Source organism: Cherax quadricarinatus, chromosome 50, assembly GCF_038502225.1.
Source record: "Cherax quadricarinatus isolate ZL_2023a chromosome 50, ASM3850222v1, whole genome shotgun sequence".
NCBI lineage: Eukaryota > Metazoa > Arthropoda > Malacostraca > Decapoda > Parastacidae > Cherax > Cherax quadricarinatus.
Window position 1 is genome coordinate 20,214,905 of NC_091341.1, and position 17,211 is coordinate 20,232,115.

Here is a 17,211-nt window from a genome sequence, read left to right on the forward strand (position 1 = left end):
ACCTGCTGTGAGAATTGCACTAGTACCTGCCCTAAGCAGCATGCCTGAGGATGATGGCTTAAGCATAATTGGGGGACCACCATCAGACATGAATTTAATTACCCATTTGTGATTGGTGTACCAATTTGTCAAAAGTGTTAATTTTCTAATGGTTATAGCATTTATTACCTTCCTTTGGAATCCTTTCCAGTGTTCCATCATTATTTCTGAAGAAAAATTTAATATCCTCTAAGAACTGCATTTCTCAGTTTCCACCCCTCAAGAGAGAACCTTGACACTGGTGAGGGGCTCTTGATCCAATGAACTGGACCTGTGCTCCCCTTCCCGGAACTGAACCTGAATGCCTTCCATTTCTCCAGACACTGTATGACCAATATGGGTTTAGCACAATCTCCCATGAATGTAATAATAATTGTGGCCTACTCTTCTCCCTACTGTTTACCTGGAGTTTACCTGGAGAGAGTTCCGGGGGTCAACGCCCCCACGGCCCGGTCTGTGACCAGGCCTCCTGGTGGATCAGAACCTGATCAACCAGGCTGTTGCTGCTGGCTGCACGCAAACCAACGTACGAGCCACAGCCCGGCTGATCAGGAACTGACTTTAGGTGCTTGTCCAGTGCCAGCTTGAAGACTGCCAGGGGTCTATTGGTAATCCCCCTTATGTGTGCTGGGAGGCAGTTGAACAGTCTCGGGCCCCTGACACTTATTGTATGGTCTCATAACGTGCTAGTGACACCCCTGCTTTTCATTGGGGGGATGGTGCATCGTCTGCCAAGTCTTTTGCTTTCGTAGTGAGTGATTTTCGTGTGCAAGTTCGGTACTAGTCCCTCTAGGATTTTCCAGGTGTATATAATCATGTATCTCTCCCTCCTGCGTTCCAGGGAATACAGGTTGGTGCCAAGAAATTATTTATTTATTTATTTCCTTGTACTTATTCTTTTTTTTTTTATAGCAAGTTGGCCGTCTCCCACCAAGGCAGGGTGACCAAAAAGAAAGAAAATCCCCAAAAAGAAAATACTGTACTTTCATCATCATTCAACACTTTCACCTCACTCATACATAATCAGAGGTACTCAGAATACAACAGTTTAGAAGCATATACATACAAAGATACACAACATATCCCTCCAAACTGCCAATATCCCAACCCCTCATTTAAAGTGCAGGCATTGTACTTCCCATTTCCAGGACTCAAGTTCGGCTATATAAAAATAACCGGTTTCCCTGAATCCCTTCACTAAATATTACCCTGCTCACACTCCAACAGCTCGTCAGGTCACAAATACCATTTGTCTCCATTCACTCCTATCCATCACGCTCACGCACGCTTACTGGAAGTCCAAGCCCCTCGCCCACAAAACCTCCTTTACCCCCTCCCTCCAACCTTTTCAAGGACGACCCCCTACCCTGCCTTCCTTCCCCTACAGATTTATACGCTCTCCATGTCATTCTACTTTGATCCATTCTCTCTAAATGACCAAACCACCTCAACAACCCCTCTTCAGCCCTCTGACTAATACTTTTATTAACTCCACACCTTCTCCTAATTTCCAAACACTGAATTTTCTGCATAATATTTACACCACACATTGCCCTTAGACAGGACATCTCCACTGCCTCCAACCGCCTCCTCGCTGCAGCATTTACAACCCAAGCTTCACACCCATATAAGAGTGTTGGTACTACTATACTTTCATACATTCTTCTTTGCCTCCATAGATAACGTTTTTTGTCTCCACATATACCTCAACGCGCCACTCGCCTTTTTTCCTTCACCAATTCTATGATTAACCTCATCCTTCATAAATCCATCCACTGACATATCAACTCCCAAATATCTGAAAACATTCACTTCTTCCATACTTCTATTAGTCAGAGAGTTTGAGCATTTTCTTAATTTTTTCTGCAACATCTTTCTTCATTATGGGAGTCATCTTGTGACATGTCTTTGGACTTTTTATATATTATCCACATCTTTTCTTTAGGTGTAAACACCACACAACCATCACAGTCAGTAAAATCTGGCTATGAGAGTCCTGTGCATAATCTTGAAAGGGTTGTACCCAGAGACCCAGTGCAGGAGAATGTAATGCACTGTAAATTAGGCTAGGCATGGTGACACACCATAATGGAGACATTATCCACTGTCAGTTTTATATGAACATGAACTTGTGCATCTCTGCAATTCATTTAATGTGATGTCAGGTTCTGTCAATTGCAATAACAATTTTCATTTCTTACTTATTTTTAGCAAAATCCATTTTTAATGTTTTTCTTTCTACTGTAGCATTTTGTTTTTTTGGTTTACAAAACTGTCTTCAATATGCTGTTTATCTCTTTGTTCACATTAGTGGTCACATCTTGCTAATGTAGCAAGTGCTCAGTTATGTTGGGCTGATAAACTTTTTTCCTCAGCACTGGTCAAGTTTTATCTCTGAAGAGTCTAGAGTCATTCTAGTAATAACTAGTAATGCAAACCTTTAGTGTCCCTCCTCAGAACATTCAAGCCTGGGACCATTTTCAATTCAACCACTAGAAAGCCTTTTTAACATTTGTAAATAAAAGTTATCCAGCCTATAAACAACACACTCTTCAAATCAGTTGTGACAAGCATTCAATTGAATATCAGTGACTCCATTAGTTCTGTCAGACTAACTGACCTACACGGTAACCATAATTGACAGGAACTCAATTTCAATATAGAAACAGTATTTATTACAGTACAGTACCTTCATATGTGAGGATAAGTGTCCCAGCCTGGAGATCAAGGCAAGGTTTAATGAGATTCATGCGTGGAAGTCTCTTCTGTGTCAGCGTCATGCCAGAGCTAGTTACCACCATCCATCGACGATCATATTTCAGACCCTCTTGGTCAATGATCCATCTTTTCAGTGAAATACCACTACATGATTTGACGGGGAAGATGATAATATCTGTAAGGAAGAGTCTTAAAGGTCTCTTACTGCATGGTTCTCTTCTAACAGATGAATCCGAGTCTCCCACATAATTATACAGGGTATCTTCAGATTGTACAAAGTTGTATTTTGATACAAGTTTAAAGTCTTTCATTGATATTTGCTTGTTTTTGCTATAATGTTTGCTGCTACTGACTGTGTAAGCATTAGACATAGTATCACATTTTTTAATCCCTGTTAGGCAGTCACTTGTTTCAACAACTGGCCCTCTGTTATGCAAGTTAAGCTGAACAATGGCTTCATCCTGTTCAGAGTTCAAAGACACAGCACTCTTTTCCATCCATGACAAATCTATAACAAGAGGACCTTCAACAAAACACTCCCGCACCATTTTCAGGAGTAGATCAGCATCCCTATATGAGCTTGTGTAGCCAAAACTGACACGCACTGAGCCTGTTGGTAGCCCATCCACCAAATCCCGGGCATCCCCACAAACATGTCCTTCCTGAAAATATAAATAAACAAATGAATTCCCATTTTTAAAATGGGATAAGTCACTGCTGTCAAATTACCACCCAATAAACCAGACATTGAAGAGAGGGAGTATGGAAGGAGAGAATGTTTTCCGATATTTGGGAGTTGACTTGTCAGCAGATGGGTTTATGAAAGATGATGTTAACCATAGAATTGATGAAGGAAAAAAGACAAGTGGTGCATTGAGGTATCTGTGGAGACAAAGAACATTATCCATGGAGGTAAAGAAGGGAACATACAAAAGTATAGTGGTACCAACACTCTATGAGTGTAAAGCTTGGGTTGTAAAAGCTGTGGTGAGGAGGCAGCTGGAGGCAGTAGAGATGTCCTGTCTAAAGGCAATGTGTGGTGTAAATATTATGCAGAAAATTCGGAGTGTGGAAATTAGGAGGAGGTGTGGCATTACTAAAAGTATTAGTCAGAGGGCTGAAGAGGGGTTGTTGAAGTGGTTTGGTCATTTGAAAGAATGGAACAAAGTAGAATGACTTGGAGAGTGTATACATCTGTAGTGAAAGAAAGGCGGGGTATGGGTCGTCCTCGAAAAGGTTGGAAGGAAGGGGTAAAGGAGGTTTTGTGGGCGAGGGGCTTGGACTTCCAGCAAGCGTGCGTGAGCATGAAAGATAGGAGTGAATGGAGACGAATGGTATTTGGGACCTGACGAGCTGTTGGAGTGTGAGCAGGGTAATATTTAGTGAAGGGATTCAGGGAAACCAGTTATTTTTATATAACTGGACTTAAGTCCTGGAAATGGGAAATACAATGCCTGCACTCTAAAGGAGGAGTTTGGGATATTGGCAGTTTGGAGGGATATGTTGTGTGTTTTTATACATACTATATGCTTCTGAACTGTTGTATTCTGAGCACCTCTGCAAAAACAGTGATTATGTGTGAGTGAGGTAAAAGTGTTGAATGATAATGAAAGTATTTTCTTTTTGGGGATTTTCTTTCCTTTTTGGGTTACCCTGCCTCAGTGGGAGACGGCCGACTTGTTGGAAAAAGAAAAAAATGCAAAGTCCTACAGCTCTGGAATATAAATAACCCTGGCACTTACAAACTAATTCAGAAATTGGCCATTCAGAATTTGGAAAAGACTTGAGAGTTATGATAAGCACCAACCTCATGCCAAGATAGTAATGCCTAAGCGTGCATAACAAGGCTAACAGATTACTGAGATTTATATCAAGACATATAAGCAACAGGAGCCAAGAGGTTATACTACAGCTCTACCCATCTTTAGTAAGGCCTCACTTAGATTATGCAGCTCAGTTTTTGTTTTTGTACTATAGAATGGATATAAATTTACTGAAGAAGAATGACAAAACTAATCCACTGCATAAGAAATCCTTCATACAAAGAAAGATTGAGAGCCCTTGAACTACATTCTCTTGTACAATGTAGAATGAGGGGAGATATGACTGAAATATGTAAGTGGAAGATGGGCATAAAGTAGGTATAAATAAGGTTCTGAAAGAAAGAACTCGAATTAATGAAATGAAATTAGATAAATTTAGATTTAGAAAGAACGTAGGTAAGTACTAGTTTTGAAATAGAGAAGCTGATGAGTGGAACAGTCTACCTACCTAGTAGGGTGATTGAAGATAAAACCTTGGATAGCTTCAAATATAGGTTAGATAAATATACGAGTAGAATTCTTCCTCTGTAAGCAATATGTGTCATAAGAGGCGGCTAAAATGCTGGGAGCAAGGGGCTAATAACCCCTTCTGTATAAATTACTAAATTTTAAAAGAAAAACAAAAGTTTTCATTTTCAGGTTACCCTGATTCAGTGGGATACGGCTGGTTTTTTTTTTTTTTTGAGAAAAAATAAATAATACACGAGTGAGTGGGGTTGGGTTTGAACAGGACTTGCACAACATGAATTAACAGGGTTATCAAGCTTATTCCTTGGGTAGCATTGAAAATGGGCTGGGCAAATATTTTTGTTACAGGGTTTGGGTTCGAGAAGGACCTGCCTAAATAAGCGATTAGACATACTGCAGTGCTCCTCCTTTTTTATAGATGCTTTTTTTTCTCTCTTAACCCTTTGACTGTTTTCGACGTATAAATACGTCTTACGAGCCAATGTTTCTGACGTATATATACTCAATAATTCTAGCGGCTTCAAATCAAGTGGGAGAAAGCTGGTAGGCCCACATGTGAGAGAATGGGTCTGTGTGGTCAGTGTGCACCACATAAAAAAAATCCTGCAGCACACATTGCGTAATGAGAAAAAAAAAACTGATCGTTTTTTTGGAATAAAACGCCGACTTTGAGGTGTATTTTCGTATAGTATTTATCGTTGTATTCACGTTTTCATGGTCTTAGGTGATAAAATGGAAAACATATTACAGAAATAGAGATGATTTTCATTACTTTTACGATGAAAACGACCTTGAAACTAAGCTCAAAGTAGCGAAAATGTTCGATTTTTACCAATGTTGAAGAGTAAATAAATCACACCACACGTCCAATACACGTCAACTAGGGAGTCTAATATTCTTTCACTAGTGCACTGATATTATTTATACCATTTTTACAATAATGCAGTCGTCTGCATAACAGTAAATTTTGTATTTTTTTGTATGAATAAAAAATCAAAATAGAAAGCAATAATAATATAAGAGGGGCCTAGAGATGTGACTAATGAACAGAGGATATGTTATTTTAGTGCCAAGAATGTCTACCTTGTTTATTCTGGACCCTATTTTGAAATTGGCATCTTTTTTATTTTGCGTGAAATTGGCCAAATTGCCAATTTCTGACCACCATATTGGGTAGTCCAAATTAGTAAATGGGAGGTTTCTTGTACTCAGCTGATAGATAAAATGGAGTTCTAAAGAAATAGCTATGAGTTTGGTCAACTGGAACAACGGAATTGGCTGAAAATAGGGCTCAAAGTTGGCGAAATCGCCAATACGCATATGTCGCCGAGACCGCTAACTTCGCGGGAGCATAATTCCACGAGTTTTCGACCAAATTTCGAACTTTTGGTGTCATTACCATCGGGAAAAGATTCTCTATCATTTCATAAGAAAAAATAATTTTTTTTTTTTCAAAAATTGAGCGACATAGAATGACAGTTTCAGAGAGGGGCCTGAAACAGTCAAAGGGTTAAAAAAACCTGGTCATCTCTCACCCAAGTAGGGTGACACAAGGAAGAGGAAACACTCACCATCATTCATTCAACTGCTGTCTTACCAGAAGTGTGCTGACATCACAGCTCAGATGATATGTTAGTCCCATACAGTACTGTATTACTATTTGGCACTTTAAAGATAAATCCAAATCAGTTCAGATACACTTTAGCCATTTTGTTTACAAACCACACCCAACAATTTGCTTGAGCTACTAACTTACATAATGTAACTTGGCAGCTTGAGACTAAAATGAACCTTACCTCAAAATGATGCAACAGCTTTTCCCGCGAGATATCAAGGTAAGTCTGGCAAGCTCCTGGATTGCACAGGCACCCAACTCGTAAATATATATTGTATAAAGAAGCAACTCTTTCAACCTGAAATAATGGATATAGTATACAATAGCATTAAGACTACTCAGCACAGTGTTCCGGTAGTACTGTATGACCCATACGGGTTTAGTGATTTATGGGAGTAATAATAATATCAATGACTACTGCAAGTGCTAAAACTAGATGTAAAAATACAAGCAAGGTTTTATTGTACTGTGATTAGTCAAGTAGACAATGTGGTTATATTCCTGAAAACTGAATGCAATAAAAAAATCATGTAAAATGAACTGAAGAACATGTGAGAAAAATAGGGTTATATTCCTTACACCCCCAAACAAGCCAACCAAATTTATTTTTAGGTCTCAAAATTGTAAAAAAAAAAAAAATGATAATATAACTGTAGGTTGATGCAATTATGTGTTATAGTTAATACAATACTTATAGCTACAATAGGTTCCATAAACAATATTTCTCCTCTTAAATTCTTTTTGCTTTTGATTTTAACCCTTTGACTGTTTCGGTCATATATATACGTCTTACACACCACTGTTTCTGACGTATTTATACGCGTAAATTCTAGCGGCTACAAATCAAGTGGGAGAAAGCTGGTAGGCCCACATGTGAGAGAATGGGTCTGTGTGGTCAGTGTGCACCACATAAAAAAATCCTGCAGCACGCAGTGCGTAATGAGAAAAAAAAAAACGACCGGTTTTTTTTGGATTAAAACACTGACCGAGGTGTATTTTCGTATAGCATTTATCGTTGCATTCTCGTTTTCATGGTCTCAAATGATAAAATGGAAAACATATTACAGAAATAGAGATGATCTTGATTACTTTCACGATGAAAACGACCTTGAAATTGAGCTAAAAGTAGCGAAAATGTTCGATTTTTACCAATGTTCAGGAGTAAGCAAATCACACCACACGTCCAATACACTTCAACTGGGGAGTCTAATATTCTTTCATTAGTGTACTGATATTATTTATACCATTTTTACAATAATGCAGTAGTCTGCATAACAGTAAATTTTGTATTTTTTGTATGAATAAAAAAACAAAACAGAAAGCAATAGTGTGTGTAGAAAGCAATAGTAATATAAGAGGGGCCTAGAGACGTAACTAATGAACAGAGGATGTTGTTTTAGTGCCAAGAATGTCTACATTGTTTATTCTGGACCCTATTTTGAAATTGGCATCTTTTTTAATTTGCATGAAATTGGCCAAATTGCCAATTTCTGACCACTTTATGGAGTAGTTCAAATCGGTAAATGGGCGGTTTCTTGTACTCAACATATAGAAAAAATGGAGTTCTAAAGAAATGGCTATGAGTTTGGTCAACTGGAATAACGAAATTGGCCAAAAACAGGGCTCAAAGTCGGCAAAATCGCCGATGCGTATATGTCGCCGAGACTGCTAACTTTGTGGGAGCGTAATTCCATGAGTTTTCAACCAAATTTCGTACTTTTGGTGTCATTACCATTGGGAAAAGATTCTCTATCATTTCATAAGAAAAAAATAATTTTTTTTTTCAAATATTTATCGACATAGAATGACAGTTTCAGAAAGGGGCCTGTGACAGTCAAAGGGTTAAAATTAGTGGAGAGGGATGGGGTAGCCCTACTGGGCTGACATGGAAGATTGTAGATCACTGAGATTTTTGCAGTAACGGCAATGACTGTAACGGAGCACTGAGGAATTCTGTACTGCATCTCTGATCTGTTTCACCCTGCAGCACTTTAAACAGCTGACAGTAAGACATCACCAGCTGCTCCAGAACCCATTTCAGAGCAGCACTTCTAAATTTGTCAGAGTCCTCTTCAGTGAAAAAGTCTGCAACTTTACAAAAAATATGGAACTCATAATGTAACTGTTGCAATGTTAATTTTTTGTCAGGTTCTTCTACATCTTCATCTGTTATCTGCCTTCCCTGTATCTGGACACTGAGATCTGCCATTATTTCCTCTGGATAATGGTCTTCCTTATCATCATTTAATAGTTCATATTTTTAAAGCACTCACCTGGCAATCTCCTTGCCAGCTAAACAATTTCCTGGACCCAATGCTCAACTGAGTGGAAAGCCTGTAAAAGTATTCATCATACTAGGCCATAACTTTCCCCAACCTGCCTTTAATGTAGAATGGGGCCTTCATTACATGCACTTTTCTTGAAGCTGACGGCTTCTGCAATGTTAAATTTACAGCAAGAGTCTGGCACTCAGGCTTGGATTTAGTATCCATTGCTGCAACAAGTTTCAGCTTCACTTTTTGTGTGTAGTTACACCTAAAACTTCTTAATAATGCTGTGATACAGTGGGTGTATTAAAGAAGTTGTATTTAGTGGTAAAACACAACATTTATATGTGGATGAACATCCACCAAAACTTCTGGAAAAGTATGGAAATTATTAAAAGTGAAAGATGAAAGAATCTTGAATGCAAGGTTCCTCTGTCATGCATGCTCTCTAGTTTTACCTCCAAATATTTAGCAAGATGGTTTTATCTGTACCTTTAAAAGAATGGGAAGTCTTGGAGTGATAAATAACCATGGGCTTACCCTTAAAATCACCTGATGCATTACTGCAAATTAGCAAGCTAAAGTGATCCTTTGCTCCTTTGAAACCCAGTGCACTTTCTCTTTCTGGTTGATGTAAGTTCTCATTGGTACCTTCTTCAAATAAGACTTGTTTTGCCAATATTAAACACTTTGTGGCTTGTAGCTACCCTCAGAAATAATTTCCTGCAATTCAGCAGGGAAATTCTTTGCAGCTGTGTGGCCAGAAGAATCATTTTCACCAGAAAATTCAGTGTTATGCAACCAACTGCAGAATTTGAACTTGTGGAACCAGCCTGTACTAAAGAAGCACTTGTTCAGGTCTTCCTTCCTCATTCCTTATTAAGATGAAATTTGTGCACATTTCCTGTTTTTTACTCATTCCACTCATTTAATAACTTTTCTATATTATTTAGCTATTGTAACCTATTTGTCAGTCTTTTCAGGAGGTCACAATTTAGGTTACTTATTACACAAGCTCGTATATTCTCGTACTTTCTAACTGTGCGAAATGAGGCCTCATTCAGATTACAGGATTGCTTAGTCACTGCCATATGTGCACCACTATCAAGATTCCACATATGTACCACTATCAAGATTATCTAGGAGACAAACTCAGAAGATTAATTGGTCTGAGTTTCTGTCTCCATGTGGGTTATTACTGAGCAATGACAAGTGTTCATTACACTTTAGTTATCTATTATCTAGGATCTCAATTTTCTTTGTAACACAAAGACTTTCACACTTTATCCTCTTCCTCTGCACTTCCAGGATTACTCATTGCTCTTAGGGGTCATGATTTCTATGCAGAGACAAGAAAGGATGGTGAAAAGACAAGAAATTGATTCACTAACACAAGTCAAGTACAGTATTTGATGTGTACAAATGAAGCACTAAGGTGAGGGACGCTGTACATTACATAGGCCTCCCCCATAATACAATTGACTCGTCCATAGGTTCAATGCTAGAATGATGGGAAAAGAACCTACATGTATCCCTGTTGTGTAAACATTAATACAACATGTACACCAAAAGCATGCTGCAATTTTGCAACCATGTTGATGAAAAAAAAAAAAATGTTAACAGAACATATATTAACCAACTCTACTCTATAAACAGTATTTCACTAATAGATGAGATTTTGCAGGTTTCAGAACTTTTTCTTTTTTTTTCCTTCCACTCAATGAAACTCTTCTACTAACCTGGGCATATCCAATATGGGAGCCATCTGAATTTAACAAATTAAAGTTGACAATGGATCCGTGTGTCTTGACATCCCAGTGCTGCTCTTCACAGTATAACTGAGCAACTGGGGAGCCATTAGCATGTCTGTAGCTTCTCAGGGCATGGTGTGTGTATCTTGCCAAGTGGAACACATGATGACTGATCTTCTCCAATCCCCCTGATTTAGGATATAATTGTAGTCTACTTTTCGCTTCTCTACATTTCTATAAATCATGAAGACTTAACAGGTGTTCACTAAACTTAGATATTTCTAAAATACCACAATGAATGATTTGCTGCAAAATACTGAAAGCTGCATATGGTTTGCTAACATGTCAATACTTCTGCAAATGAATCCACATTTAAAAGAAAAAAAAAGTACAAGTGCAGTGGGGTAGAATCCAAAAGTTTGTACTTATTAACACTGGTGCTAATTTATAATGAAGTACAGTAATACACAAAGTGGCAATCACAACTTAGTTAACCCTTCCAGGGTTGGTCCCATACATGTATGGCTTGAAAGCCAGGGTCAGTCCTGTACTTATATGCCAAAATTCTAGCACCTTCAAATTGAGCAGGTGAAAGCTGGTAGGCCTACATGTGAGAGAATGGGTCTGCATGGCAAGTGAGTGTAGTAGGAAAAAAAATCAGGGCACCTGCATTGCATTGTGGGAATGCCATTTTAGTATGCCTTGTTTACTATGCCTTGCAGTGAGAAACTTTTCACTCGCAGCAAATTGGGACTCTTCTTTTCCCAAGTGATACTCTAACACAGATGGAAGTGTCAGTGAAGATGAACTATATGGTTTTGAGGAGTTTGTGACCAAAAGTAATGACCATAATACCGGTAATAGTGATGAAAACCCAGACAACCATCATCTTTCCACCTCTGGTGCTGGGCCATCTTGTTCATGGTCAACTGTACCAGAACGAAAGAGGAAACTCGCATTTTTCTGTGTCCAGGACTCAGGTGTGAGCAGTGGTGATGATAGTGATGGTGAATATGATATCCAAGCTCTTGAAAACAGTTCCAGTAGCGAGAGTGAAGTGGAATATTCTCCAGTGAAGCGTCAGTATATACGACGCTACATGCACTCTGGTAGTGGCCACATGCTATTCCAATGGGAAGGAGTACATCTTGGAGTACATCCCTTGGCTGTACAACAGGAACAGATAGTGAAAATGAAGATGATAGTTACAATTGGGATGGATAATGCACATGCATCATCAAATGGTGGTGATGCCATGCACCATGAGGCACCAGCAATGCCCCATGCTGATACCCACACAGTTGACCCAGCTCAGCTACAACAAAGCCCACCCTCACCTACCCACCCACCCACCACACCAACCTGCACAACCACAACCTCCACAACCACAACCACCTGTCAATATCCAGTACCCCCCAGCAGACCACATCTGGGATTAGCAGCAAGGTGCCAATTTTGTTCCCAATCCCCATCACTTTGATGAAAGTCAAAGTGGAATACAGCCATCTTGTACACTTGAGAACAATGCCACCGAACTGGAATGTTTCGAGTTATTCTTTGATGAACCCCTGATGGAAATTATTGTCAGGGAAAGCAACATGTACTTTGATTACACCATGGCAAACACAATTCTTCACCAAGATCATGCCTACACCAGTGGAAGGAGACAACTGTGGCTGAGATGTATCTTTGCCACAATAATGCTTATGCAACATGTGTATAAGCAGTGTTAAATCATACTGGTTGACAGACCGCCTGATTTCAATCCCAGCTTTCAGTGATATAATACCATTGAATCTATTTGTGCTATTATTACATATGCTACACTTCTCAGACAAAACCAGGCCTGACAGAAAAGACAGGTTATATAAGATTAGGAATGTGTTTATGTATCTGAAACAGAAATTCTCAATGTATTTTTATCCCTTCAGAAAGCTTGTTACTGATGAGTCTTTGACTTCATTCAAAGGTAGACTGTCATTCAAGCAGTATATACCAAGCAAGAGGAAACGCTTTGGTATAAAGTTGTTTGTACTTTGTGATTGCTACAGTGGTCTTGTATTGGATATTGTGTACACTGGAAGTAATACATTGCAAGATACCAGGAAGTTATTAGGTATCTGGTAATGTGGTTAGAATAATGATGGAGCCATATCTTGGTAAGGGGCATACATTATATACTGATAACTGGTACACAAGGCCCTTACTCAGTGATTTTTTGCAAGTGAACATGACAGATGTGTGCAGTATAGCGCATGCAAATCGTAAGCATATGCCTAAGTTTGACACAGGCATTCTCAGAGGTGAGGTGCAGGCATTTGCTTCCAATGATATCATGGCATTTCGGTGGCATGACAAATGGGATGTCACACTCTTGACATCAGTTCACCGAAACGAAATGACACACAGTGGCAGGCAGAATAGAGAGACCAATGAACCCATTCTAAAATCCAAAGCTGTAATGGACTACACCCTCAATATTAGTAATAACAATGCTTATAAATGACCATAATTTTTAAAGGGGTGGACCGGTAAACCAGCAGGCCTCGGTCAGATGACCAAAAGCTCCCAAGGCAGGTCATCATCTGACCAAGACCCGTGTCAGGAAACACTTGTCCTGTTTCCTGATGAACCTTACCTAACCTAACACCCTCAATATGCATTCAGTGGACAAATGTGACATGCAAACTGGGTTAGCTGATTGTGTTCGCAAGAGTTATAAGTGGTACATAAAATTCTTTCTGTCTTTTGGACATTTCCATGCTCAATGCTTATAATATGTACAAGTTGAAGACCAGAAACAAACCACCAATTTTGTTTGTCTGTCATCAGACATATATTATTCAAGTACCAAGTAACAACACCTGTAATAAAAAACCGCCTACGAACTGATCAACAACTACCCTCTCGTCTGAGACCTGGTGATCACTACCTAATACAACTGCCCTTTACTACAAAGAAAACCGCTCAGAAGAGGAATTATGTCTGTTCACATACAAAAAAAAGAAAATGCCCACAAAAACGCAGACACACTTGTTTTATGTGTAAGGAGTGTAAAACACCGCTGTGCATGACACCATGTTTCACAGTTCCACAAGCTGCAGCACTTCTAGGAACATGTCCAAGTAACTCAGTATATATATATATTTTTTTTTTAAACGTCGGCCGTCTCCCACCGAGGCAGGGTGACCCAAAAAAGAAAGAAAATCCCCAAAAAGAAAATACTTTCATCATCGTTCAACACTTTCACCTCACTCACACAATCACTGTTTTTGAAGAGGTGCTCAGAACACAACAGCTTAGAAGCATATACCTATAAAGATACATAACATATCCTTCCAAACTGCCAATATCCCGAACCCCTCCTTTAGAGTGCAGGCATTGTATAGTATATATTATAGAAAAATAGTAATAAACAACATTTTTTATTGTTGGTTTGTGTAAACATGTTTTAAACAATATAATGACAATAGTGTTTGTGCGGCTATTGTGTAGCATACAACGAGTGAATATACATACAATATACCTTATATTGGTCTCACAGACCATAAAAGTTACTTGAAAAAATAAAATGTTAAAAAATAAAATAAGTAGAAAAAAGAAAATACAGTGGAACCTCAAATTACGAACGTATCACTTATCGAACTCTTCAAAAATCGACCGCTTTTTTCGAACCAACTTTGTCCTTATTGTCAAACTTGCCCCTATTATCAAACTCAATTATCTGTGAAAAGGCGAGGAAGTTGCATGCTGATTTAACCCTTAAACTGTCCAAGCAGATCTACGTTCAAATGTGTAGTGCTCCAAAAGTAGATCTATTTTTTTTATATGCTTTCAAAAAAAAAAAAAAAAGTAGATCAAAGTCTTTTACACGTTTTCAAATGTAAAAAAAAAAAAAAAAAAGATCTACTTTTTTTACATACTACTTTCAAATGTTGAAAAAACGTAGATCTACGTTTGGACAGTTTAGGGGTTAAAGATTAAGGGGATTTGCACCAAGTGGAATGATGTCCAAATGTTTGTGGAGAAGTACCACCCTGAGCAAACTGAAACAAGCCATCTTTGCAACAAGTTCAGTAACAGAACCATGTCCTATTTTAGGGAAATCTTAATGAGGCACCAGAAACAGAGGACTGTGGACAGTCATTTTGTGAGACAGGGGTCCAGTGACTCTCAAGCTGGTCCTAGTGGCATTAAAAGACAGAGAAGGGAAGTAATCCCAGGAGGGGGATTCCCCTTCCAAACACTAACCCCAACTCCCTCTCTCCTCCTCCCTATCTTCCAGATGCCATCACCAATCTTCAATAAAGGTAAGCAAAAACGTTATTTTATATATTTATTTAAATTTATTAATAATTGTACACTATATCTGTTGTGTGTATGTATAACTATAATGTAATACTATCTATAAAATGTATTTTTTTGTGAATATTTTTGGGTTTCTGGAACGGATTAATTGTATTTTCATTATTTCTTATGGGAAATATTGCTTCGCCTTTCAAACTTTTCTTTTCAAACTAGCTCCTGGAATGGATTAAGTTCGAAATTTGAGGTTCCACTGTATAATATTACCAAGTGATCGCCAGTGACGGTGCCGTAAGTGGTTCACTTTCTGTCAACTTCACACCTCTATACCTTGGTAAGTATTGATCGCAAAAAAATTGTTTTATCCTATATCTCTCACAAAATTATTCATAAGATTTTGGTAAGAATTTTTTTTTTTTTTCGAATATTTTTCGACCCTGAGTGTGAGTTAAGGATCAGGTGTCTCGACCCTCAAAAGGTTAAAGCACTTCGTCAGATGATGTATACACTAGGCAATTCTGTTTATGACATTTCTAGTGGAATATTTTTATACTGAGCCTAAGAACACTTAATTTACAATTCAAAAGTCCTGGGCTAAATTCCCAGGAAATGTGAAACACATGGGCAACTTTCCTTACATCTTCTACCCCTGTTCATCTAACAGCAGATACTAGAAAACTAGTCAACTGTTGTGGGTCACATCCTGGGGAGAGGACCTAAGAACATTGAAAATAAGGCACTACATGACCTTATTTCTTGTTAAAATACTGCTGTGGTTATTTTGCTAGTATGTTAATAATTTTTCATGATGCCAATGCAGGTACTGAGTAAACAGAGCAACATGATGAAGTACATACATATACACTCTCAGTGCAAAATATTACATTCAATCTTTAAGTAAAGGCAGAAGTGCACCGGTACATCGGACAGAAGATTGCATAAATTCCATAATACTGCTGCTTTATAAGAACTACTACCAAGATATTTTTCTTCTAGACTAGTTGAGCAATCAAGTATTGCAAGAGGTAATAGGAAAATCAAGCAGATTGCTGGACTTAGAGGAGCAACAGAGAGCTGTGATAAGGAGATATAAAGTAGTACAGTGGTATAAATATCAGGAGATGTAAAGAGAAGTGGCAGAGTGATACAAGACAGAAGAGAGCAAGAGAAACAGAGACAGACAGACACAGGTACAGAGAGACAGACAGACAGAGGCATGACAGACAATTGTAAAAATATGACAGGTTAAATTTAAAAAACTGTAGAAAACAGGCAAGTCAAGTGCAGAGCCAATAATATGAAGATAATTACAACAAATCCCCAAAGGGATTCCATATTGAGCAGTACAGTAAATGTTACTAAAAAAAAAAAAAAAAAAAAAAAAAAAAAAAAAAATGAAGGATAAACTCAAAGCCAAATTTTACAAAATATATGATGTTTATAACCAGTACAATGATACATGATAATATATTGTACCATGCTAAAAAAACATTTTGGACTTGCTCTTATTTTTTGTGTATTTGTACTCTTCCTATTGGCTCTGAATAAATGAAGTTACTGTATGTACATTGATAATCAGATGAGAAAATAACCAAGCAAGTACCATACCTGTAAGTTTCATGATGGTGTCAAGACCATGCCTGATAGCTACAATACTCAGATAAGGAAGTGTTCCATCTTCAAATCTACAATAATTAAAAATGGAATAAATTACATAAATTACAAAAGGAACAAAAAGATGAAAGTAAGCTGATACAGTAGAAACAGTGCAAAGAAAATTAGACTAATATTCAGAAACAAACTAGGTAATACATATACAAAAAAAAAAAAAAAAAAAGTTTGAGGATTTTCAAGTTAGACATGAAAAAATAGGATGACTGATGCTAACAATGTACAGTATACATACAAGAATATGTAATTGTTTATAAAAAAAATTACAAATTCTTTTGAAAATCAATTTAAATCTGAGTATCTCCCAGCCCCCATACAGAACCTGTGGAATGGGAAGCAAGGAACTGAAGCTACCTTCCCCTTCCTTAGATTAGCCCTTTCAGAGTTGCTGCCATACTAGTACGGCTTGCACGCCAGGGTTGGTGCCGTAGTAGTACGCATAAATTCTAGCGCCTTCAAATCTAGAAAGAGAAAGCTGGTAGGCCTACATATGAAAGAATGAGTCTATGTGGTCAGTGTGCACAGTATAAAAAAAATCCTGCAGCACACAGTGC

General features: G+C 38.1%; 1 protein-coding gene across 1 annotated transcript in view; it reads right to left on the minus strand.

The window, feature by feature from the left end:
• Positions 1–17,211, minus strand: part of mal (molybdenum cofactor sulfurase) — a 40,957-nt gene that overhangs the window by 14,449 nt on the left and 9,297 nt on the right. The window contains exons 6-9 of the mRNA XM_053785928.2: positions 16,595–16,671; positions 10,670–10,869; positions 6,845–6,961; positions 2,729–3,419 (exon numbers count right to left, since the gene is read on the minus strand). Coding sequence (XP_053641903.1) covers positions 2,729–3,419; positions 6,845–6,961; positions 10,670–10,869; positions 16,595–16,671 — 1,085 coding nt within the window. The remainder of the gene's footprint in view (positions 1–2,728; positions 3,420–6,844; positions 6,962–10,669; positions 10,870–16,594; positions 16,672–17,211) is intronic.